Source organism: Pan paniscus, chromosome 4 (assembly GCF_029289425.2).
Source record: "Pan paniscus chromosome 4, NHGRI_mPanPan1-v2.0_pri, whole genome shotgun sequence".
Taxonomy (NCBI): domain Eukaryota; kingdom Metazoa; phylum Chordata; class Mammalia; order Primates; family Hominidae; genus Pan; species Pan paniscus.
Window position 1 is genome coordinate 129,904,160 of NC_073253.2, and position 27,070 is coordinate 129,931,229.

General features: G+C 42.7%; 1 protein-coding gene across 1 annotated transcript; it reads right to left on the reverse strand.

Moving 5' to 3' along the window:
• Positions 1-496: 496 nt before the first annotated feature.
• On the reverse strand, positions 497-26,852 carry SAR1B (secretion associated Ras related GTPase 1B). Its single transcript, XM_003829271.5, has 7 exons — positions 26,508-26,852; positions 17,502-17,577; positions 14,501-14,620; positions 6,745-6,810; positions 3,636-3,739; positions 2,437-2,568; positions 497-1,134 (listed from the first exon to the last, which is right to left on the reverse strand). Exons 2-7 carry the CDS (start codon positions 17,557-17,559, stop codon positions 1,018-1,020), a joined length of 597 nt encoding a protein of 198 aa, XP_003829319.1. The 5' UTR covers positions 17,560-17,577; positions 26,508-26,852; the 3' UTR covers positions 497-1,017.
• Positions 26,853-27,070: the final 218 nt, after the last annotated feature.

The following is a 27,070-nucleotide window of genomic DNA, read 5'->3' on the forward strand; positions in this document are numbered from 1 at the left end:
CAGAGAGTACTGTTAAATGTAAAGAGACTGGGAATATATCTAAATGTGGAGACACTGGTGCCTGTCATTGCTTTTGGGGAAGAGGCACAGATTACCCCACTGGGCACCAATAAGACTGGAGCACTTCAGAATTAGACAGCTGGGATGGAACTATAGAGCCTACCAAACTGAGAATCAACCTTGTGTACCATAAATGTGCTTTTCTTCAGAAGGCCAATCCCACAGGGACTAGGACACAGACCCCATCAGCAATGGTAGTGGCAGCATTACTAATAAAAATACACATGATTCAGGGATACATGGTATCAGGTGCAACTGACCACAACCATCTCATGGTAAATACCTAAGCCTTGAGAGCCTTAAACGCTATTCTAAATATTCTGAAGGAATCTCCTTTCCCAACAACCACTTCATATGCCTAATATTAAATACTCAAATTTTCAGAGTATACTAGCTAGATAAGACACATTTAAATGAAACACTTGCCCAACAAGGATGCCAAACATTAGAGTTTGTTTTATTGCATGACATTTGCATAAGAAAAAATGTTACTGAAAACCGTAAGGCATCATGCAATCATTGAATAAGCTAATTATTAACTGTACACTTAAGATAGGTGGACATATAATCTAAAATTTAAAAACTAGTTCCAGAAAAGTACATAAAAAATTTAACATGATGAGCTTTTAAATATGGTTTATAGTTTCATGTTGTTAAAAAGTGCTTCAAATGTACTGCTGGAAAGTTGCTCTTTACAAATGGCGCTGGGGTGATGTCAGATTATAAACTGTAAAAACCAATTACTTTTATGGAATTAGAAAGCTAACATTGTGATACTCAAACTTACTTGAATCAGTTTTCAATTCTCACTCAAATTAAGTTGATTTAATATTAATAATCTAAAAAACATCTGTTTTATAACCAGCAAAAGTCTATTGAATTCAAGTTATGCATGTTGAGCAATCAAATCTCTGAGTAAGCCTGAACGTTGAGACCTGGAACCAATGTGAGTTTGTGTTAATCAATGTACTGTGCCATCCAGCGGAAGCCTTCTCCGTAACCTTGTCTTTTGAGCACACTACACATGAAAACTTCTAAGGGTCGGGCATTCAGTTCTTTCAGAGATACACTCCCCTAGAATAGAAGAGAGACATTTTGTTGGAATTTTATGAAATTAATAAAGCCCCACATCCCAGCAGAATTATAGGTTCTATTTTAGAACAAAGAATGGCTGTGATAAATCCATGACTGTGATAAAGTCGTGGCTGCTTGGCATCCAAGCCCCATGAACACACAAGCCTCCTTCTCTCACTCTACCTTAGGACAGGATGGCCACTCAGTGGGAAAGAGGTTAGCTTGCAAGATACCCAAGAATAAAAATAATCTGACTTAGAAAAAAATCCAAACTGGCTTCACTAATATTAAAGACAAACATTCCCTGAGAAGGTTTATGACCAAAACAAAGCATTTCCTAAAATTAATATCAAGCTAATTTATAAAAAAGAAGACAGAAAACAGACCAAAGTCTACTTTGTCTGACTTAAGAGCCTCCTGCGGACCGGGCGTGGTGGCTCATGCCTGTAATCTCAGCACTCTGGGAGGCCAAGGCGGGCGGATCACCTGAGGTCAGGAGTTCGAGACCAGACTGACCAACATGGAGAAACCCCGTCTCTACCAAAAATACAAAATTAGCTGGGCGTGCTGGCACACGCCTGTAATCCCAGCTACTAGGGAGGCTGAGGCAGGAGAATCGCTTGAACCTGGGAGGCAGAGGTTGCAATGAGCCGAGATTGCACCATTGTACTCCAGCCTGGGCAACAAGGGCAAAACTCCATCTCAAAAAAAAAAAAAAAGAGCCTCCTGCTATATGCTGCAGTATTTCTCCACCCTGAAATAGTATATGTAAACTAAAAAAATTTTGTAAATCTCGGGTTCTTCCACTGTTTATCTGGATTTTTTCAATGCTGATGTTTCCCCCAAAATAAATCTTAGGAAAAGTGAATACCAAAACAATCCGTCTTAAAGCTTATTATAAAGTATATGTTCAGAAAACCATAAAATATTCCAAGTTTATGTCTTATTTATCTCTGGTAAACTCAGGGCCTAAACACACTACTGGTATACTTAAACACTCAAATATATTGTTTGGTGGCTAATTCTGAAAATGTATGATAAATAACTTTGAAAGCTTTAATTTAGTTTCCTATAAGCACAAGCCTTAGGCATAACTGATCCTCGACATTTTTGTTGTCACCAAGAAAAGGTTTCATTCCATGGTAGAAAGAAATGAGGACATTAAAAAGACCCACATGTATAAATGACAGTTTTCTTTAAGAAAAATGATAATGGGCTTGTATAGTTGGACAATAGTAATTTAAGAAGACATTTGTACTGTAGAATTAAACACACCCATCATAATTTTTTTTTTTTTTTTACCTTTCCTGTTGTCTGACCATATAAACCAAACATCTCTCGCAACCTCTCTTCACTGATGGCTTCAGGTCTGTCGATCTTATTCCCAAGAATCAGTATAGGCACATTAGCAATGGTTTCATCTGTCATTAGTGACTGAAAAAAACAAAACAATACAAAACAAGAGTTGATATGAAACCATCCAAAGAGCTTATTTTGATATGATAAAACAATAAAGGACTCATTTTCTACCACATCATGTCATACCAACGTTCTTTGTCAAACTTTCCCCATATTTTAAAGTGACCTCAGTGAAACCATAAGCTAAATTCTTCTGTCTTCCTAAGGCTCTTCCTGTAAATGTTTACTCTGCTCATGCTTTAAAGCAGTGACATAGAATGTATAGAGCCAGCACCTTAGAAGTGAACAGATGTGGTTTCACTTCTGGCTCTACTGCTTTTGAGATGTGACTTTGGGCAAGTTAGCCTGACTGAAGCTCTAGAGAGAATTAGGAACAGTAGCATCCACCCTATGAAATTGAGAATTAAATCAAGTAATACGCACACTATCTGGAACAAAGTAGGAACTCAGGCATTCTCTGTCCTTGTTTTGTAACCATAGAACCTACCTGGACTTTTCCACACGTACAAGTATTTGTTTGCCTGCTCTGGGCAGAGCCATGGTATGATCAACCTTCAATCAAATCATGGACCTGCTTACTCTGTGGCCCCAGATCTGGTGCTGACCTTGCCTGCTGCTGTTGGGCCCCTTTACAAAGTATCTGACCTGGGATACTGGAGGGGAGGTAGCTACATATGCCTCCGCTCACTCCCGGGAGTAGTGTCAAAGATGGCATGTCCTATCATTTCCAGGTTGTGGCTTAAGATATAGCATCTTAGCATGACCAGGGACTCAAGATCAACCCACTCCAGGAATATAACAGACATGAAATATACTAAAAGGGTACATTCTGTACAGGGTGAGCTTCTTAAGTCTTCATAAAAGATGTCTGTGTTAGTACTTCCTCAATAGCTACAATTACTCAGTTACTCCCTCTGCATTCTAAGTAATCACTACTTAAAGCAATCACTGAGCTCAACAAATTGCCAAGAGTTTCATCAGAGACTGCAGAAAAGCTGCACTCTGATACCTGTATCTCTGACCTACTTCTGCAGGCTTACCAGAGTGATTTGACTATATTTAGTTTCAGTTATTTAACTTACATCAAGTTCTTCTTTTGACTCTAACAGCCTTTCGTGGTCTGCACAATCCACCAGAAATACAATGCCATTGATAGCAGGAAGGTAGTTTTTCCACACTCTTCGAGCTAACAAAAACAATCAAGGGTTAGAGTTTACTTGTTGGTCAAACCCAGCAGATGGTTTAAGCAAAGAGTCCAACCAGATATCAAGTGTGGTAATCCCTTAGCTGCTGGTACTTCACAATATATTCAAGTTAATCTTTTACCCAGTGGTGCCAAATTCTTCTGAGAATAACTAAGAGGGAATTTCAGGCTCTCCTTGACTGTGGGCAAGTCAAATACTTTAGTCTCTTCCAATTATCATATGTAAGGAGTAGAATATTTAAAATAAAAATAAAAATAAAAAAATAATACACGTTAAGTTCATTGGAGGACTGCTACTAGATCTAAAATATAAGCAGTAAAAAAACTACATATATGTGATTATATATACATAAAATGTGTGTATTTATATTACATATATATGCAGTGTTCATTTTTTGACATTTCTAGTTATCAGATTTTTTTTGCCAGTGATAAATTTGGAATGAGTGACAGAAGGAAATTAATATCAGGTACAAGCTTGTTAAAATAATAAGGCCGGGTGTGGTGGCTCACACTTGTAATCCCAGCACTTTGGAAGGCCAAGGCAGGTGGATTGCTTGAGCTCAGGAGTTCAAGACCAGCCTGGACAACATAGTGAAACCTCATCTCTACAAAAAAACACAAAAAATTAGCCAAGCCAGACACAGTGGCTCATGCCTGTAATCCCAGCACTTTGGGAGGCTGAGGCAGGTGGATCACCTGAGGTCAGGAGTTGGAGACCAACCTGGCCAACATGGTGAAACCCTGTGTCTCTACTAAAAATACAAAAATTAGCCAGGCTTGGAGAATCACCTGAACCCGGGAGGTGGAGGTGGCAGTGAGCTGAGATCATGCCACTGCACTCCAGCCTGGGTGACAGAGAGAGACTCCGTCTCAAAAAAAAAAAAAAAAAAAAAAAAATTAGAAAGTGTGGTGGTGTGTGCCTGCCCAGCTACTTGGGAGGCTGAGGTGGGAGGATGGAGCCCAGGAGGCAGAGGCTGCAGTAAGCCAAGATCATGCCACTGCACTCCAGCCTGGGAGACAGAACCAGACTCTGTTTCAAAAAAAATAATTTAAAAAAACCCAAAACAAAACTGTTTTACTCAGAAAAGAAGCTCAAATGTTAATAATTAACTGAAGTCTATGAAATCATAAGAGTAATTTTTTCCATAACATAACTTTCTTCACTGACTTGAGTTTTATGACATACCTTTTTTTTTTTTTTTAAAGAGACAGGGTCTTGCTCTGTCATCCAGGCTAGTTCACTGCAACCTCAGACTCTTGAGCTCAAGTCATAGTCCCATCTCAGCCTCCTGAGTAGGTAGGACTATCAGTGTCTATCACTATGCCCCATTAATTGTTAAATTCTGTGTAGAGACAGGGTCTTGCTATGTTGCAAGGCTGGTCTTGAACTCCTGGCTTCAAGTGATCCTCCCAACCTCAGCCTCTCAAAGCACTGGGATTATAGGCCTGAGACCCCACACCCAGCCATTATGACATATCTTGAAAACAACATAGAAATGAAGTCTCAGACAAATTCCATTAGATTCCAATTCTAATCATCGTATTCCAGAAATTATTTTGTGTATATGCCAGACAATTACATGTCTCAAATGTGCTTTCACTAGCCAGAACCATTTACAATCTTTTCAACTATATGTCGCATCAGGTCTTTAGAATGCCCACCAATTCGGTAATATTGGTTAGTTATGACTTACTATGAGGTAGATGTTGCCACGTACTTTTGGGGATATAAAAAATGAACAGGCCAGGTATGGTGGCTCACACCTGTAATCCCAGCACTTTGGGAAATTGAGGTAGGAGGATTGCTTGAGACCAGGACTTCAAAATCAGCCTGGGCAAGATTGTGAGACCCCATCTCTACAAAAAAAAATTTTTTTAATTAAAACAAAACAAAACAAAAAACAGGATTTTAGTCCCCGCAAGTTTAATATAAGAGATAAGGCAGTCTTTCCAAACTTGTTGTAGACATGTACACAAATATACTAAGTGCTATGAAGTACAGCTGAGAACACTGCAACTGAGAATGGCTTCCCAAGGGAGGTAGCAGGGCATACGCTGGGGCCTAAAGGGGTTACTCATGTGCGGATGGGGATGGCATGAACAAAAGCACAGAGGAAAACACCAAGAAGGTCTGATTTGGTTGAAGTAAAAAGAACGGGAAGGGGAATAGAGGGAAATAAAAGAAAAGTAGGCCAGATGTGGTGGCTCACACCTATAATCCCAACTTTTGGGAGGCTGAGATGAGAGGATTGCTTGAGCCCAGGAGTTGGAGACAAGCCTGGGCAACATAGTGAGTGAGACCCTGTCTCTATAAGATAACTTTTAAAAGCCCAGAAAAGTAAACTGGGACCAGATCATAGAGATCCTGAATGCCAGGTTAATGAGTTTGGCCTTTATTTTGTAAGTAATGAGTTAGCCACTGAAGGTTTTTTTGTTTTGTTTTGTTTTTGTTTTACAGAGCAGTAACATGTTCAAAACATGATTATGACAGTGAGAGGTAGATTGAAGTAGAGAGAATGGAAGTTAATTTTACTCATACACTTTACCACCAAAAGCAATTCTCATTTGAATTGGCCAGAAGTATCATGAAAATCACCCTTTGCTTTTAAAGTATTTATCGGGGAGTAATAATCCCTAAATTGTAAATCTACTCTGGCCTTGCATGACTAGAATGAGATTTCATGCGCTAGAACTAATGGCCACATTTTTGTTAAGTTAAAATAAAACAAAGTGACTGTAAGAGTAAGAGAATCTTACCTTGAACGTGGCGAAACCCCATCTCTACTAAGAATACAAAAATCAGCTGGGCGCGGTGGCACATGCCTGTAATCCCAGCTATTGGGGAGGCTGAGGCATGAGGATTGCTTGAACCCAGGAGGCAGAGGTTGCAGTGAGCTGAGATTGCACCACTGCACTCCAGCCTGGGAGACAGAGGGAGCCTGTCTCAAAAAAAAAAAAAAAAAGAAGAAGAAGAAGAATCTTACCTTGAACATGTCCACCCAGATCAAAAGTTGTAAACGTCATGCCAGCAATGGTCAGTTCTTCTGAAGCTAAATAAGATTTTAAAATATTTTTACATGAAAATCAGAAACCCATTAATCGTGTAAAAAGTAAAGTAGAGGTTCCTTTTCAAAGACTTTCCTCCCCATCTAATTAAGAATAAATAGTAACTTCTCTTAGAAGCAAAATTGATTCAAAGACCCGTGCTAACATTCTTAAATATCTGCCAGCCGTAATAAAGAAATCAATGTACTTTATGTTCTTAGCTTCTACAATTTAGCCTAAATATTTGCCCTGGCATACTTACACTGGTCCAAGCAAGCATTAGGTCATAGCCTGTTCCTCTTCCTTATTTGAAGGTGTTTTTACCTTTCTCAGCATTCCACAAGTTACTTCCTCCTTCCTTTGTTCTCCTTTGCCTTTGCCTCTTTTAAAAAGTTCTAAGTTGCTAGCCAATCAGGACAAATACAGAATGTGAGGTCCCATTCCAGCCAATGGAAACCGGACACAGCAGTAGGGTGGACGCATCAGATTATAAATGACCCTGTCTCCTTTGTTCGGTGTACTCTTGTGGCAAAACTGCTGGCAAGTGTACCCTTTCTGCAGAAAGTAAAAATGGCCTTGCTGAGGAAATTAAATTTACGTTCAAGTGCTATCCTTTACAGCACCAGGGAACAAGCATTTCTAACAATAGCTTATATTTACTACTTAATGTTTGATTTACTTTTATTGCAAATAAGGTCAAATCAAACATTTACAAACTGGTACAATAATACTTTTTTGTAATTAGATATACACCAATTCATACTGACAATATAACAAATAATTGTAATATTCAGTTCTAGTATTCTACTCACCACAAATCCAACATTTATTTTTCCTTCTCTATTCTTCCTGCTGAAAATGTTAATCTCTTCAGACAATTATTTGCTATGAATTCAAATAACTGCTCCAATCTAATAATTGTTCATATAATTCATCTTAAATGATACAGGTGAAATAATTTTCTCTTATGGCTGACATAAGACAGTCTTTAATTACAAAAACAATTACCATAAAAAATTGTGGCCATTATTTCCATAACTATCTTTCTTTCTCCTCCCTTCCACTTCTGGGACTTCAGTTGCAGGTTTGTTAGACTGCCTGATGTTGTCTCACCAGTCATTGAGGCTCTGTTTATTTTGCTTTCAGTCACTTTTCTCTCTGTGCTTCATTTTGGATAGTTTCTATTGCATTGAGTTAAGTTTAGTGGTCTTTCTTTCTGCAGTACTGGCACTATCTAATTTACTATTAATCCTATCCAGTGAAATTTCCATTTCAGGCTGGGCATGGTAGCTCACACCTGTAAGCCCAGATTTTGGGAGGCCAAGGTGGGAGAATCACTTGAGCCCAGGAGTTCGAGACCAGCCTGGGCAACACAGGGAGACCCTGTCTCTATTAAAAAAAAGAAAGAAAGAAAAAAAGAAATTTTCATTTCAAATACTGTATTTTTCATTTCTAGAAGTTTCATTTGATTCTGTTTTATATCTTCCATTTCTTTCCTCATGTTTGTGTTTTCCTTTAAATCCCTGAGCACATTCATAACGATTGTCTTATGTCTTCATCTGCTAATTCCATCATCTTTGTCACACTTGTGTCTGTTTCTACTGACTGAATCACTTTCCTGTTTCTTTGCATGTCTAGTAATTTCATATTGAGTGCTGGATTTTGTTGTAGTCTTTTGAAGAAGGTTGAATTTTGTTCTGACAGTTCACTTGCTTACAGATCAGTTTTTAAGATTTGTTAGAAGGCTAAATGGGATTAAACAACAATTCCTGGCCCCATGAGAGCTCTAGTAATTATTTGGCTAACAGCATTCTTACAATTGTTCTTTGACTAGCCTTTTGGAGCTTTACCCATTGCATGCACAGATTGGTATTCAGCTATGTAAATTTCTAGAGTCCTTTCTCTCCAGAGGTCCCTCCTCTCCGGTACTCCCTCCTCTCTGTCCTAGCAAAAAAATTCTAGTCCTGTTGGCCTTTCCAAATTCTGGTCTACATCTCCTCAACTCAGCAAGACTATTGGACTATGTTTGGGTGTCCTCTCTTTGCACCATGGTCTGAAAATTACCTCTTGGCATAAAACCAAAATAGAGTTGTTTCCTTTCTCTCAGGAATCACAGTCCTGTGGTAGCTGTTGCCCAATGTCTGAAAACAGTTGTAGCATCTTTTTTGTCCGGTTTTCTAGTTGTGTACAGTGGGAGGGTAATTCCAGAACCAGTACTCACTTATGGCCAAAAGCACAAGTGCCCCATAATGACAACATAAGTTTTAGTGTAGCTACTTTAGCCCAGAGTATTTTATCTTCTTAAATTCTGGGGGCCGGGGGCGGTGGCTCACGCCTTGTAATCCCAGCACTTTGGGAGGCTGAGGCGGGTGGATCACGAGGTCAAGAGATCGAGACCATCCTGGCTAACACGGTGAAACCCCGTCTCTACTAAAAAAATACAAAAAATTAGCTGGGCGTGGTGGCAGGCGCCTGTAGTCCCAGCTACTCAGGAGGCTGAGGCAGGAGAATGGCATGAACCCGGGAGGCGGAGCTTGCAGTGAGCCGAGATTGCACCACTGCACTCCAGCCTGGGCGACAGAGCAAGACTCCGTCTCAAAAAATAACAATAATAAATAAATAAATTCTGTATGTAGGCCAGGTGCAGTGGCTCATGCCTCTAATCCCAGCACTGCGGGAGGCCGAGGCGGGTGGATCACTTGAGACATCAGGAGTTCTGAGACCAGCCTGGCCAATGTGGTGAAACCCCGTCTCTACTAAAAATACAAAAATTAGCCAGGCGTGGTGGCAGATGCCTGTAATCCCAGCTACTAGGGAAGCTGAGACAGGAGAATGTGGCAGGCGGAGGTTGCAGTGAGCCGAGACTGGCCACTGCACTCCAGCCTGGGCAACAAAGCGAGACTCCATCTCCAAAAAAAAAAAGGGCAGGGCACGGTGGCTCATGCCTGTAATCCCAGCACTTTGGAAGGCCGAGGGGGGCGGATCACCTGAGGTGAGGAGTTCGAGACCATCCTGGCAAACATGGTGAAATCCCGTCTCTACTAAAAATAGAAAAATTAGCCGGGAGTGGTGGTAGGCTCCTGTAATCCCAGCTACTCGGGAGGCTGAGGCAGGAGAATCGCTTGAACCCGGGAGGTGGAGGTTGCAGTGAGCTGAGATCACGCCATTGCACTCCAGCCTGGGAGACAAGAGCGAGACTTTGTCTCAAAAAAAAAAAAAGAAAGAAAGAAATTCTATGTGTAGATTGCCAAATGAATAAAATATTTAATACAATCTATATTCAAAGTCACTGTTCATAAGGAAAAGATAATGCTTAGTTAGCAAACCACCTCTATGGTAATAATCCCCAGTATACTTTCTGCTTTATAAAAGAAGTCTGAATTTGGCTATTTAAGATACAGAACACTGTTAACATCCCAGAAAGTCTCCTCTAGCCCCTTCCCAGTCAATCCCCATTTTCATCTCCGGAAGCAACCACTGATCTGAATTCTATCACCACAGGTTAGTTTTGTCTGTTCCAGAATTTCATATAAATGGCATCATACAGTAGATAACTTTTTATGACCAGCTTCTGCCATGTAGCATAATATGACTGAATGTATCAGTGGTTTATTCATCTTTCTTGCTAAGTAGCATTCCATTATTTATCAATTTCTTTTTTGATGGACATTTGAGGTGTTTCCAGTTTTTGGCTATTACAAATAAAATTAGTATAGGCTGGGTATGGTGGCTCACACTTGTAATCCCAGCACTTTGGGAGGCTGGATGGGAGGATCGCCTGAGCCCAGGAGTTCAAGACCAGCCTAAGCAACATGGTGAAACCCTATCTCTACAAATAAATTTAAAAATTAGCCAGATGTGGTAGCATGTGCCTGTAGTTCGAGCTACTTGGGAGACTGAGGTGGGAGGAACACTTGAACCTGGGAGGTTGAGGCTGCAGTGAGCCGCGATTGTGCCATTGCACTCCAGCCTGGGCCACAGAGTGAGACACTGACTCAAAAAAAAAAATAATAATAACTCACCACCAACAAATAAAGCTAGTATAAACATTTTTGTACAAGGTTTTTGGTAAATGTATTTTCTCATTTCTCTCGGGAAGTAACTAGGAGTAGAACTGCCAGATCATAGGATATATGTAGGTTTTCACATATGCTTTTTTTTCCTTTTCAAAAATGTTTTCTTTTCCACACCAGAATAGATCACATATGCTTTTGATTAATTAAAAAATATGAGTTGAAATGAATGTGAGCTGCAGGAAAGGTTGAGATAGCATCTGTTTTCCCCTAGTATCCAGAACAATGTCTGACATAAAGTAGGTGCTCAATAAATATTTGAATAAATGAAAGAGAGCAACGTCAAAAAATTAAAAAATGACTTACACCTAATATTTAAGACCACTCTGTAGTCTCTTCCAGTTATGCTGGTTTTTGTTGGGTTTTTTTTCTGTGTTTTTTGTTTTTTTCGAGACAGAGTCTCCCTCTATCGCCCAGGCTGGAATGCAGTGGCGCCATCTTGGCTCACTGCAACCTCCGCCTCCCGGGTTCAAGCAATTCTCCTGTCTCTGCCTCCCGAGTAGGTGGAATTACAGGCACGTGCCACCGTGTCTGGCTAATTTTTGTATTTTTAGTACAGAACGGGTTTCACGATGTTGGCCAGGCTGGAAATTATGCTGTTTTTGCAGACAATTTTATCTACTCAATTTCACCATGATCATTTTTTCTTTAACAGAATTGTTCTTATATCAGAATCTTACTTGCCAAGCCCCACTTTTTTCTCCTAATATAAAAAAAAGATTTGTTGGCCGGGCGCAGTGGCTGACGCCTGTAATCCCAGCACGTTGGGAGGCCGAAGCGGGCAGATCACGAGGTCAGGAGATCGAGACCATCCTGGCTAACACAGTGAAACCCTGTCTCTACTAAAAATACAAAAAATTAGCCAGGCGTGGTGGCGGGCACCTGTAGTTCCAGCTACTCGGGAAGCTGAGGCAGGAGAATGGTGTGAACTTGGGAGGCGAAGGTTGCAGTGAGTCGAGATCGTGCCACTGCACTCCAGCCTGGGTGACAGAGCGAGACTCCATCTCAAAAAAAAAAAAAAAAAAAAAAAGATTTGTCAATTTCCTTTTCCAACCTCACTAATTGTTTTATAGATAAAATACTTTGTTTTGTTCTATCCTCATTCTTTGTTCTTTGAACATTTACTGGACTAAATAATTACAGTATTATCTACTTTTTGGTCCAGTTCTCAATTTTATATTCATTATTAAGGCTACACTTACTATTTCATAATTAATCTATAGATTAACTTGTCTTTAAACTCTGTGTCTATCTGATTCATAAAATTTTCACCTGTAAAAGTAAGGTCACAGGTTAAATTAGGTTTCTGTTTCTAATAATTTTCTCACTTTAACATTAACTTTATTCTCAAATTCGTTACATAACCTTAAATGCAAAATAAAATTTATTAAATAATTTACAGAGTCAGCCAAGTGTGGTGGCTCACGCCTGTAATCCCAACACTTTGGGAGGCCAAGGCAGGTGGATCACTTGTGGCCAGGAGTTCGAGACCAGCCTGGCCAACATGGCGAAACCTGGTCTCTACTAAAAATACAAAAATTAGCTGGGCTTGGTAGCACATGCTTGTAATCCCAGCTATTCCAGTGGCTGAGGCAGGAGAATTGCTTGAGCCCAGGAGGCAGAGGTTGCAGGGAGCCGAGATGGTGCCACTGCACTTCAGCCTAGGCAACAGAGTGAGACTCTGTCTCAAAAAAGGAAAAAAAAAAAATTACAGAGTCATTATTAAAAAACATTATTTTTGGCCAAGTGTGGTGGCTCATGCCTGTAATCCCAGCACTTTGGGAGACTGAGGTGGGCGGATCATCTGAGGTCGGGAGTTTGAGACCAGCCTGGCCAACATGTTGAAACCCCGTCTCTACTAAAAATACAAAACATTAGCTGGGTGTGATAGCACATGCCTGTAATCCGAGCTACTTGGGAGGCTGAGGCAGGAGAATTGCTTGAACTCAGAAGGCAGAGGTTGCAGTGAGCCGAGATCGTGCCATTGCACTCCAGCGTGGGCAACAGAGCAAGACTCCATCTCAAAAAAAAAAACTTTCAATTTTTTTGGTATTTTTTTTTCTTTAGAGACAGGGTCTCACTCTGTTGCCCAGGTTAGGAGTGCAGTGGTGCAATCATAGCTCAGTGAAGCCTTGAACACCTAGGCTCAAGTGATCCTCCTGCCTCAGCCTCCCAAGTACCTAGGACTACAGGTGTATGCCACCATGCCAGACTAATTTTTTGTTTTTGTTTTTGTAGAGATGGAGTCTCAGTATGTTGCCCAGGCTGGTCTTAAACTCCTGGGCTCAAGTGATTCTCCTGCCTCAGCCTCCCAAAGTGCTGGGATTACAGACATGAGCCACCACACCCACCCTTGTTTTAAAACTTCCTGTGTGTCAATGTATGCCTTGTTTTCTTTAGATTAATTCTGTGGTGTACATTAGATATTGTTGAGGTTATTAAGACTAGAAAAATAACTGGTTAACAAATTGAGTTACCAGCCATGTATAAAATTGTAATGTATCTACTGAATTAGTGCTTAAAATAGTACATGGTGCAATGGCTCCTATCTTTAATCCCAACACTTTGGGAGGCAGAGGCAGGAGGATCACTTGCACCTGGGAGTTTAAATGGTGCGCTATGATCATACCACTGCACTCCAACCTACATGACAGAGCAAGACCCTGTCTCTACACAAATAAAATAAAGTAATATGGCTTTAAAATCTGAAAGAAGGCTGGGCGCGGTGGCTCACACCTGTAATCCCAGCACTTTGGGAGGCCGAGGAAGGCGGATCACAAGGTCAGGAGATCAAGACCATCCTGGCTAACACGGTGAAACCCCGTCTCTACCGAATATACAAAAAATTAGCCGGGCGTGGTAGTGGGTGCCTGTAGTCCCAGCTACTCGGGAGGCTGAGGCAGGAGAATGGCGTGAACCCGGGAGGTGGAGCTTACAGTGAGCGGAGGTCGTGCCACTGCACTCCAGCCTGGGCGACAGAGTGAGACTCCGCCTCAAAAAAAAAAAAATCTGAAAGAAAAAATTCAGGTTATGTAAACAAGGCAATGGTGGACTATTTACCAATCATGTCACAATCCCTCAGACAAAAACTTTTTAATTCCTCAAGCTAGAGAAGGGTGTACTAGCTGATAAAAAGGTATGAGTACTAATTCAAGATCTAAATATTCTCCCTGGGAGCGAGGTCACCTATAATTTATTATTTTAGGAACAGGTCAAATCACCTGATCATAATTTATTTACCAGAAAATGCCCCCCAAACAAAAAACTTGGCCAGGTGCAGTGGCTCACGCCTGTAATCCCAATACTTTCGGAGGCTGAGAGAGGCTGATTACTTGAGCTCAGGAGTTCGAGACCACCCTGGGAAACATATCGAAACCTGGTCTCTGAAAAAATATAAAAATTAACTGGGCATGGTGGCACATGCCTGTGGTCCCAGCTACTTGGGAGACGGGAGGATGGCTTAAGCCCAGGAGACAGAGGTTGCAGTGAACTGTGATCATACCACTGCATTGCAGCCTGGGCAACAGAGAAAGACCCTGTCTGAAACAAAACACTTTTGGTTAGTGCATATGACTCAGCATCATTTGATCAAGTATCACATTGTATGTAGGAATATACTTACTGGGATGTAATGTTGGGACATGTTGTCCAAGTCTGTCATCTTTTAGCATGTGTAGCAATGTTGTTTTTCCTGCATTATCCAATCCAAGAAATACCAGTTTACCAGTTTTCTTATATAATCCTGCAAAGCAAGAGCTATGATTGGTCAAAGTGATATCTGATACTAATTATCAAAATGAATTTAAATTTGGCCCAATTAAGCTTGAAGTTCTAAACCTATTTTCAGTTTTAAAAAAGCTATTTTAAATCTATTCATGGCCGGGCACAGTGGCTCACACCTGTAGTCCCAGCACTTTGGGAGGCCGGGGTGGGCGGATCACCTGAGGTAAGGAGTTTGACACCAGCCTGGCCAACACGGTGAAACCCCGTCTCTACTGAAAATACAAAAATTAGCCAGGTGTGGTGGTGCATGCCTGTAATCCCAGCTACTTGGGAAGCTGAGGCAGGAGAATCACTGGAACCCAGGAAGCAGAAGTTGCGGTGGGCTGAGATCATGCCATTGTACTCCAGCCTGGGCGACAAAGTGAGACTCTGTCTCAAAAAATAAATAAATAAATAAATAAATCTATTCATGATTTGGGACTTCAGATAATTATAAAACCAAACTTCAACCCAGTCAATAGAATATGTGTGTTGCCTTAACATATCTACAATGCCAAAATGCTGATTAATTTTAGAAGTATCAATCAGGTATTGATTGATAGATAAATTGATAAATAGAAAAAAGGCAGCATTGACCAATTTATAATAGACTGGAATTGAACTGCTAAATTTCATATTGAACTTAATTAATTGATTTATTTAGAGACAGTGTCTTACTCTGTTGCCCAGGCTGGAGTGCAGTGGCATGACTACAGCTTGCTGCAGCCTCAACTTCCTGGGCTCAAGTGATCCTCCCACCTCAGCCTCCTGAGTAGCTGAGACTACTGGTGTGCACCACCACGCCTGACTAATTTTTGTATTTTTTGGTAGAGATGGGGTTTCACCATGTTGGCCAGGCTGGCCTCAAGTGATCTGCCCACCTTGCCCTCCCAAAGTGCTGGGATTATCGGCGTGAGCCACACGCCCAGCCAAACTTTATTTTTTACATGTTTAATTGTCTAACCTCCACAAAATTACATGTGAGCCACCACACCTGACTGAAATAAACAAACTTTTAAAGACATTAGGCAATTATAGTTTCAGGCCATCCGTTTTCGAATAAATTCATACTAAAATAACACTTACTCCTTTGTCCATGCTTAAGTCTAAGAAGTAAATTGTTTGATGTCCTAATCTTTTAGTTTTGGGGGCAGAACTATATATATATTTTATCATTAAGGAATCTACTTCTATGACTGTCACTACTATGAGTGTCACGAAAAAGTAATTTGCCCAAGATTACATAATTTAAAAGTAATTGAACATATTTGTTCAATTGAGTAATTGAACATATTTGTATAATTACAAAGCCCATATTCTTTTTTTTTTTGAGACGGAGTCTCGCTCTGTCACCCAGGATGGAGTGCAATGGCATGATCTCGGCTCACTGCAACCTCCGCCTCCTGGGTTCAAGCGATTCTCCTGCCTCAGCCTCCCAAGTACCTGGGACTACAGGCGCGTGCCACCATGCCCGGCTAATTTTTTGTATTTTTAGTAGAGACGGGGTTTCACCGTGTTAGCCAGGATGCTCTTGATCTCCTGACCTCATGATCTGCCTGCCTCAGTCTCCAAAAGTGCTGGGATTACAGGCGTGAGCCACCGCGCCCGGCCTTAACTATTCTTAACTATTGCTTCATATATAAAGAGGCTCAACACAAATAAGCACTATTATATAAATAAAATTAAAGGAGATAACTATAGAGAACAAAGGACCAATATTACCTAGAAACTGTAGCAAGGAGGCCGGGCACAGTGGCTCACGCCTGTAATCCTAGCACTTTGGGAGTCCAAGGCGGGTGGATCATTTGAGGTCAGGAGTTCGAGACCAGATTGGCCAACACGGTGAAACCCCATCTCTACTAAAAATACAAAAAATTAGCCAGGCATGATAGTATATGCCTGTAATCCCAGATACTCGGGAGGCTGAGGCAGGAGAATTGCTTGAACCAGGAGGCGAAGGTTGCAGTGAGCTGAGATTGCGCCACTGCGCTCCAACCTGGGCAACAGAGTGAGACTCTGTCTCAAAAAAAAAAAAAGAAAAAAAAAAAACTGTAGCAAGGCTGGGCACAGTGGCTCATGCCTGTAATCCTAGCACTTTGGGAGGCTGAGGTGGGCAGATCACTTGAGCTCAGGAGTTTAAGACCAGCCTGGCCAACATGGCAAAGCCCCATCTTTACAAAAAATACAAAAATTAGCTGGTGTGGTGGCACACACCTGTAGTACCAGCTACTCGGGAGGTTGAGGCAGGAGAATCGCTTGAACCTGGGAGGTGGAGGTTGCAGTGAGCTGAGATCACGCCACTGCACTCCAGCCTGGGCGACAGAGCGAGACTCCATCTCAGAAACAAACAAACAAACAAAACACCAGCCTGGGCAACATAGCAAGACTCCATCTCTATAAAATTAAAAAAAAAAAAAAAAAGAACTGCTGGGTAAAGAAGTCTCATTTGGCTTATTAAAAACTCCTATTTATGGTGTACAAGCTACTTTATGGAACATGCATTTTAATAATAATCCTGTAAGGATTAAATGACATAAAGCATTAAAGCACATAGGTAAACTAGCTAATAAATGGTAGATAGTTCTGTTAGTAATATTCCCAACACCTTAAGAGGTAGGAATTATTACTGCCATTTTACAGATAAGAAAACTCAGGCTAAGGTGAAAAAAGTAATTTGCCAAAGATTACTTAATTTAAAAGGGATACAATGAGTAATTGAACATCTATGTATGATTTCAAAGCCCATATTCTTAACTATTCTTAACTACTGGCTTATCTATAAAGAGACTTGACACAGATAAGCACTATTAAATAAATAAGACCAAAGGGGATAACTGTAGAGAACAAAGGACCAACATTACCTAAAAACTGTAGCACACTGCTGAAACCACTGTAAATCCAATCAAATATGAAGGACATATCCAAATCTGATAGGGTCTGAAAAAAAAGAGTTTGAATTTAGTAGTCAACATTAAACACCAATATACATTAAACTCCAATACTGTTAAACACCAACTCTGAGTAGATAATCCTACAGCAACTTTACTACAAAGAGTTACACACTTTGGGAAGCTGAGGCGGGTGGATCATCTGAGGTCAGAAGTTTGAGACCAGCCTGGCCAACATGGTGAAACCCCAACTCTACTAAAAATACAAAAATTAACCGGGTGTGGTCATGGGCCCCTGTAATCCCAGCTACTCAGGAGGCTGAGGCAGGAGAATTACTTGAACCCAAGAGGTGGAGGTTGCAGTGAGTGGAGATTGTGCCACTGTACTCCAGCCTGGGTGACAGAGTGAGACTCCATATCAAAAAAAAAAAAAAAAAAATTAGCCAGGCATGGTGGTGCACACCTGCAGTACCAGCTACTCAGGAGGCTGAGGTGGGACGATTGCTTGAGCCTCGGAGGTAGAGATTGTAATGAGCCGAGATCGCACCACTGCACTCCAGCCAGGGTGACAGTAAATGGGATAAGAGGTTAATAGGTAAGGCAGTGAGGAGAGATTCCTATTTCAAAAAATTTCAAATGGTAAAAAACTAAAATCGTTTAAAAAAATGTTGGAAATGGGATAAGGGAAGTGAGTTTTGTTTTTTTTTTTTTTTTGAGACAGAGTCTTGCTCTGTCACCCAGGCTAGAGTGCAATGGCTCGATCTCAGCTCACTGAAAGCTTCTCCTCCCAGGTTCAAGCGATCCTTCTGCCTCAGCCTCTCGAGTAGCTGGGATTACAGGCAGGCACTGCCATGCCTGACTAATTTTTATATTTTTAGTAGAGACTGGGCTTCACCGTATTGGCCAGGCTGGTCTCCAACTCCTGACCTCAAGTGATTTGCCTGCCTCAGCCTCCAAAAGTGCTGGGATTACAGGCGTGAGCCACCCCAGGCCTGGAAGTGAAATTTCCTTCTCAAAAAGGGTGAGGCTTGAGTATGATGATAAACTGAAGAGAAGGAGATAGTGGGATGGAAGAAGTAATAGGGAAGAAAGGAATTAACCAAAAGGGACAAAGTCCCAAGAGGAGCTTGGACTGACAGCATATCTCTCTTGTCTAAGATTAGGAGGAAAGATGGCCAGAAAATTTGTGGAGGTGGTGGGAATCTGACTCCAAAAGTGAAGGGGTATAGAGAATTTTTGAGGAGCAGAGCAAGCATTACAATAGCTACTATGGGGAATGAATCAAGTTAAAAGACTGCCAAAAAAAGCCAAGGACTCAGCTGGAATTGAAACTCAAACATTCACAGCAGTGCCAATCTGTGCTGATTTCCAACCTTCCACCCTCCACCAGCAGTGCTCAACATGGAGTGACTAGAGATTAGGAACATCCAGAATAGAAATGAAAAAGGACAAGGGGAACAGGATTTTGAGAGTACTAGTGAGAGGGCTGTAGGGATCTGATCAGAAGTTCAAGTTGAGTGGACAAAGGTAAAGAAAGGTAGTATACAGAGATGGAGCGGTGATCAAAGGCAGGCTTCTCACAGAACAGAATTGGGAAAATAGGGTAGAAAAAGTCTCTAAGCCAAAAACAGAAAAGGGTGAGAGAGGTGAAAGGTGTGCCAGAATTGTGCCAGCAAAGTGGAAGAGAATATAGGGGGTTCAAGAATTCAAGAGAAGTTCAGGGTTGGGTGGTGGCAAACTCCAAGGCCTGGCTCTGGCATGGACGATAAAGAAAAATGGAGGTGACAGATACTGGAAGCTAGGCTAGAGGGTACACTGTCCACATTGACAGGCAGTGTAATCACCTGGAAGACTGGAGGGCACTGATACAGACTGTGAATCAAGTGGCAAAGTCCTCACTGAAGATGATTGTTGGTAGGTGAGAGCTAAAGAATGGTGAAAAGCCTTGACAGAAAAAGGATTTTTTGCATAAGGATGGTACCAATTTGCTGTTGTAAAATTTGTCCCAAGAGAGATAATCTAAGAAGACACAAACTCTGCTTTGGAAGATAATAATATATATATTTCTTTTAAATTGTGGTTTCAGCCAGGCACAATGGCTCACACCTGTAATCCCAGGACTTTGGGAGGCTGAGGCGGGTGGATCACCTGAGGTCAGGAGTTCAAGATCAGCCTGGCCAACATGGCAAAACCCCATCTCTACTAAAAATACAAAAATTAGCTGGGTGTGGTGGTGCACACCTGTAATCCCAGCTACCCAGGAGGCTGAGGCAGGGGAATCACTTGAACCCAGGAGGCAGAGGTTGCAGTGAGCCGAGATCGAGCCATTGCACCACAGCCTGGGCCACAGAGCAAGACTCTGCCTCAAAAAAAAAAAAAAAAAAAAAAAATTGTGGTTTCTAGGAACCTTAAAACAAACTAGGAGTAATTAGAAACAGAATTAACTGTTTTTTTAATTGTTATTTTAAGTAGAAGTAAAAATGCCCAACTAAGAATAAAAGTTACTTAGCTGCAAACAGATACCTGAGCCCAGAAAACAGGTTACACAACACCATGAATACACTATTAAGACATGTGAAGAGCAAAGGTCAAGAACAAGGAAACATACACACGTCAGCAGATTTATTTATTGCACCAATACCAAACAGGAAAAGTCTCTCTGCAGATTAGAAAAGTGATCTACTCAAGTAACATGAAAACCAGTGCAAAGGATGTAATGGAACAGAATCTCAGATTACAAGTAACTTCTTAAAGCCTTGTTCCATTAAACTACATGGATGGCTCATTTAAATGAAATATCCTGGATAGATAAATCCATAGAGTAAGTATATTAGTGGTTGTCAGACTGAAGGAAGGAAAAATGGGGAATGATTGCTAATGGGTACTGGGTTTCTTCTTGGGATGATCACATGTTCTGGAATTAGATAGTGGCGATGTTTACACAACAATGTGACTATACTAAAAACACTTAATGTACAATTTTAAAAGGTCGATTTTATGGTATATCAACTATATCTCAAAAAAGCTATTATAGAAAAATTTTAAAAGCAAATTTTAAAAAGCTTATATGGCATTTAATATTTAAAACTGATTTACATGAGTAATTACACAAAAACATTTACTTCTTTTTTTGAGACAGAGTCTCGCCTGTCGCCCAGGATGGAGTGCACTGGCGCGATCTCCTCTCACTGTAAGCTCCACCTCCCAGGTTCACGCCATTCTCCTGCCTCAGCCTCCCGAGTAGCTGGGACTACAGGAGCCTGCCACCACGCCTGGCTAATTTTTTATATTTTTAGTAGCGACGGGGTTTCACCATGTTAGCCAGGATGGTCTCGATCTCCTGACCTCGTAATCCGCCCTCCGTGGCCTCCCAAAGTGTTGGGATTACAGGCGTGAGCCACCGCGCCCCACCACTTTTTATTTTTTTGACACAGAGTCTCCCTCTCACCCAGGGAGCGCCGTCTCTGCTCACTGCAACCTCAATCTCGGGGACTCAAGCAATCCTCCCACCTCAACCTCCTGAGTACCTGGGGGCTACAGGCATAGGCCACTATGCCCGGCTCATTTACTTTTTAAAACCGGCCGGGCGTGGTGGCTCACGCCTGTAATCCCAGCACTTTGGGAGGCCGAGGCGGGCGGATCACGAGGTCAGGAGATCGAGACCATCCTGACTAACACGGTGAAACCCCGTCTCTACCAAAAATACAAAAAAATTAGCCGGGCGTGGTAGTGGGCGCCTGTAGTCCCAGCTGCTCGGGAGGCTGAGGCAGGAGAATGGCGTGAAACCAGGAGGCAGAGCTTGCAGTGAGCCAAGATTGCGCCACTGCACTCCAGCCTGGGCGACAGAGCGAGACTCCATCCCCCCCCCCAAAATAAATAAATAAATAAATAAATAAATAAATAAATACCACACATTAAGGGCCGGGAGCAGTGGCTCACGCCTGTAATCCCAGCACTTTGGGAGGCCGAGGCGGGCAGATCACCTGAGTTCGGGAGTTCGAGACCAGCCTGACCAACATGGAGAAACCCCATCTCTACTAAAAATACAAAATTAGCCGGGCGTGGTGGTTCATGCCTATAATCCCAGCTACTCAGGAAGCTGAGGCAGGAGAATCGCTCAAACCTGGGAGGCAGAGGTTGCAGTGAGCTGAGATCGTGCCACTGCACTGCACTCCAGCCAGGGTGACAAAGCAAGACTCCGTCTCAAAAAAAAAAGAAAAAAAAATACATATTTAGTTTGTGACCAGCCTTGGCAACGTGGAAAAAACCCCATTTCTATAAAAAATACAAAAATTAGCCAGATGTGATAGCATGCACTTGGTGACAGTGAGACCCTGCCTCAAAAAAATAAAATTAAAATAAAAAATACACATTAGTTCTCAGGGGTCCTGTAAAAAAAAAAATACACATAAGATGACAAAATACAAATACCCAAAAAGTACTGTTGGGAGAAAATAAGGGACATAATAGTCTAAAGAGGCAAATATGACATCAGAGTATGATTGTAGAATCAATGCACTAATAACTTTGGGATGCAAAGCATGGTAATGCTATGGTGAAATGGGTGTAGTAACTGTCCTAGAATACAAATATCCAGGCTGAGCACAGTGGCTCATGTCTGTAATCCCTGCACTTTGGGAGGCGAAGGCAGGAGGATCACCTGAGACCAGGAGTTAAAGACCAGCCTGAGCAACATAACAAGATCCCATCTCTAAAAAAAATTTTTTTTTTTTTTTGAGACTAAGTCTCACTCTGTCGCCCAGGCTGGAGTGCAGTGGCACAATCTTGGCTCACTGCAACCTCCACCTCCTGGGTTCAAGCAATTCTCTGCCTCAGCCTCCCAAGTAGCAGGGATTACAGGCACCCACCACCATGCCCAGCTAATTTTTTTGTATTTCTAGTAGGGACAGGGTTTCACCATCTTAGCCAGGCTGGTCTTGAACTCCTGACCTCGAGATCCACTCGCCTCGGTGTCCCAAAGTGCTGGGATTACAGATGTGAGCCACCATGCCCGGTACAAAAAATTTTTTAAATTACCTGGGTATGGTAGCAAGAAACTGTAGTCCCAGCTACTCAGGAGGCTGAGGCTGGAGGATTGCTTGAGCCCAAGAATTCAAGCAGTGAGCTATGATCACACCACTGCATTCCAACCTGGGCAACAAAGTGAGACCCTGTCTTTAAAAAAAAAAAAAAAAGAAGGATGAACTGGGCATGATGGCTCATACCTGTAATCCCAGCACTTTGGGAGGCCAAGGTGGGGGGATCACTTGAACCCAGGAGTTTCAGACCAACCTGGGCAACATGGGAAGTCCCCATCTCTACAAAAAAAAATACAAAAATAGGCCAGGTGCAAGTGGCTCATGACTGTAATCCCAGCACTTTGGGAGGCCGAGGTGGGGGGATCACTTGAACCCAGGAGTTTGAGACCAGACTGGGCAACATGGGAAGACCCCGTCTCTACAAAATAAAAAATACAAAAATAGGCCAGGCACAGTGGCTCACCCCTGTAATCCCAGCACTTTGGGAGGCCGAGGCGGGCAGATCACGAGGTCAGGAGTTCAAGACCAGCCTGACTAACATGGTAAAACACCTTCTCTACTAAAAATACAAAAATTAGCTGGGCATGGTGGCGTGCACCTGTAATCCCAGCTACTCAGGAGGCTGAGGCAGGAGAATCGCTTGAACCCGGGAGGCAGAGGTTGCAGTGAGCCAAGATTGCGCCACTGCACTCCAGCCTGGGCGACAGAGCAAGACTCCATCTCAAAAAAAAAACAAAAACAAACAAACAAAAAAAAACAATTAGCTGGGTGTGGTGGTAGGCACCTGTAGTTCCATCTACTCGGGAAGCTGAGGTATGAGAATTGCTTGAACCCGGGAGACGGAGGTTGCAGTGAGCCAAGATTGTGGCACTGCACTCCAGCCTAGGCAACAGGGCAACATTCTGTCTCAAAAAAAAAAAAAAAGAAAAAGAAAACGAAGGATAAAACCATGACAAATATAAATAGTAGAAAAATTTTAAGAGTGGCCAAGGTGAGGGCTGGGCACAGTGGCTCATATCTGTAATCCCAGCACTTTAGGAGGCCAAGGCAGGCAGATCACTTGAGGTCAGGAGTTCGAGACCAGCCTGGCCAACATAGTGAAACCCCGAGTTGGGATGTGTATTTAAAGTGAGTGAGCGTAGAAATACTATGCTCAGCCAAGTGAGTACTTAACGAAATGAGTGTAGAAGGCTGGGGGAGGTGGCTCACACCTGTAATCCCAGCACTTTGGGAGGCTGAGGGGGGCGGATCACCTGAGGTTGGGAGTTCGAGACCAGCCTGACCAACATGGAGAAATCTTGTTTCTACTAAAAATACAAGATTAGCTGAGTGTGGTGGTGTATGCCTGTAATCCCAGCTACTCGGGAGGCTGAGGCAGGAGAATCGCTTGAACCCAGGAGGCAGAGGTTGCAGTGAGCTGGAGATCACGCCATTGCACTCCAGCCTGGGCAACAAGAGCGAAACTCTATCTCAAAAAAAAAAAAAAAAAAAAGTAAGTGTAGAAATACACCTATAGCAGGACACAGTGGCTCACGCCTGTAATCCAAGCACTTTAGGAGGCCAAGCCGGACAGATCACTTGAGTTCAGGAGTTCAAGACCAGCCTGGCCAACATGGTGAAACCCCATCTCTACTAAAAATACAAAAATCAGCAGGATGTGGTGGTGCATGCCTGTAATCCTAGCTACTTGAGAGGCTGAGGCAGGAGAATCACTTGAACCCTGGAGGTGGAGGTTGCAGTCAGCCTGGAGCCACTGCACTCCAGCCTGGGCGATAGAGCGAGACTCCGTCTCAAAAAAAAAAAAAGAAAAAAGAAAAGAAATACTAATATAGCATTCCAACTTGTAAGCTTCAAATGATGTGGCAATGATTTTCATTTCTTTTTCTATTTCTTTTTTTTTCATTCTTTTTTTTTTTTTTTTTTTTTTAGCAACAGTGTCTTTTTCTTTCACCCAGGCTGGAGTGCAGTGGCATGATCACAGGTCACTGTAGTCTTGACCTGGCTTCAAGCAAACCCCCCATCTCAGCAGCGAGTAGCTGGGACTACTGGCCTGCTAGCCAGGGCCCTGCACCCAGCAAATTTTTTTTTTTTTTTTAATGTAGAGACTGGGTCTTGCTATGTTGCCCAGGCTGATTTTCATTTCTGTTAGACTCATCTTTTTTCTTAACTCTTGCTTGAATTTCTATTCCAGTACAATAATGCAAGTCAAAGGAAGGTTAAAATATACCTTATTTAAACTGCTAATCTTTGTAATTACTGACAGTGCATCTCTAATATTTCTAAAATGAAGACACCTTCCTTTTCTACAAACTCAGAAAATGCCAATGAACTATCTTAACATTTTTTAAGTTCAAAACATTTTGGTGACAGACACAAGTCTACTGAAAGGTATAATAGTAGATATTCATGTTGCTTTGCTATACTGGCACCACCATTTATTTGTCATCTGTAAAATGACAGCTAGTGCCTTACTCATAGTAGTCAATAAATGTTCCTTTTCTTTCCTTCTTTCATTGTTTCAATGTGACCTACTCTTCACTGATACTTTAACACGGAATATAGGACGTCTTCAAAGACACTTAGTAATATAGACGCTGATGTAAGAACACACAAATAAATAATACTATGTTTAATTTTTCAAGTTAAAAGGACTTCTTCACCTCATTTTGTCCACTGTACCAAACACCTTAAATTGCTGACGAATTTGGTTCTTTCAGTTAACAATGTCAAAGTTTTAGCTGTTTTAAAACAAATCTTCTTGGAAAAGCTTCAACACCTTAAAAATCAGTACAGTGGCCCACTGAGGTGGCTCATGCCTTTAATCCCAGCACTTTGGGAGGCCGAGGCGAGCAGATCACCTGAGGTCAGGAGTGGAGACCAGACTGGCCAACATAGAGAAATCCCATCTCTACTAAAAATAGAAAAGTTAGACCGGATGCGGTGGCTCACGCCTATAATCCCAGCACTTTGGGAGGCCGAGGCAGGCGGATCACGAGGTCAGGAGATAAGAGACCATCCTGGCTAACACGGTGAAACCCCATCTCTACTAAAAAATACAAAAAAATTAGCCGTGCGTGGTGGCGGGCACCTGTAGTCCCAGCTACTCGGGAGGCTGAGGCAGGAGAATGGCGTGAACCCGGGAGGCGGAGCTTGCAGTAAGCCGAGATCGTGCCACTTCACTCCAGCCTGAGCGACAGAGCGAAGACTCCGTCTCAAAAAAAAAAAAAAAAAAAAAAAAAAAAAAAAAAAAACACGCACACAAAAATTAGCCGGGCGTGGTGGCACGCGCCTGTAATCCCAGCTACTCAGGAGGCTGAGACAGGAGAATCGCTTGAACCCAGGAGGCGGAGATTGCAGTGAGCCGAGATCGTGCCACTGCACTTCAGCCTGGGCGACAAGAGGGAAACTCTGTCTCAAAACAACAACAAAAATTTTAAAAATTAAAACAAAAATCAGTACAGTTTTCTCAACAGTGTATCTTTTTTCCACTTAACTGGGACTTTGGGCTACGGAAAACGTTAACCACTACTAGTAAGGAAGCTCAATTTGCCTCTACACTAATTGGGAGCGCTGAAAACACCAGGCCGTGTCACAGCCTCTTCAGCTGTCAGTGAGACCCGCCACCTTCACCTTACCAGGTAAGGAAACTGAGGCCCAGGGGAAGGAAGGGGCTTGCCAGCAGCCACCTCGTTCTTTCCTGAAAAGACCAAGCGTCTGACAGCAGCAGTGTTCTGTCTCGAGGGCTATCAGACGGCCCCGCGGAGCATGGATGAGACCTGTCCTCCCTCGCGCCGCCTAACCCCGGGGTGAAAAACAGGCGCCCCTTCACGCAGTGCCACAGGCAGGAACCCAGAGTAGGTCTTGGCCCTAAAAGTGCGCCTTCTAGGGGATCCATAGCTGCTGCCCACCGGTCCTCCCAGAAGGAGGGGCTGTCACTCACCTGCGACTGGAGAGAACGCAATCCCCTACTTGGCGTTGGCCGTACACCAGGAGACCGAACTGCAAAGCGCGATGGCTGCCGTGGCCCCAGTTCGCATCAGCCCCTTCCGGGCCGGCGGGTGCCTCACTAGCGACAGTCCGCAGGACCGCGTCGCCGAGCGCCCTAGGTTCCGCCTCCTGGCAGTCTTGCCGCCAATTCCCCAGTTGAGCGAGGCTGCTCGCAACCCCTAACACCGCCTGGGTCTCCCAGCCGCCTGGTCTCCCCACACCCGCCCGCCCGAAGGGATTTTAGGGGCCTGCGTGCCGAGAAAGGAACACCCCATGCCTCCCTAGGGGAAATTACTTTTGGCATTTTTTTTTTTGAGACGTTGTCTCGCTCTGTCTCCCAGGCTGGGGTGCAGTGGCACGATCTCGGCTCACTGCAGCCTCCACCCCCTGGATTCAAGAGATTCTCCTACCTCAGCCTCCCCAGTAGCGGGGACTACAGGCACCCGTCACCACTGTCTGGCTAATTTTTTTTTTTTTTTTGAAACGGAGCCTCGATTTTGTCGCCCAGGCTGGAGT

Coding starts and splice junctions, on each gene's coding strand:
- SAR1B (XM_003829271.5), bottom strand. CDS start 17,559: ATGTCCTTCATATTTGATTGGATTTACAGTGGTTTCAGCAGTGTGCTA. Junction 2,569..3,635: donor AGTCAAAAGAAGAACTTGAT/GTAAGTTAAATA, acceptor TGTTTTTTTCAG/TCACTAATGACAGATGAAAC. Junction 1,135..2,436: donor ATGGTCAGACAACAGGAAAG/GTAAAAAAAAAA, acceptor CTTCTATTCTAG/GGGAGTGTATCTCTGAAAGA.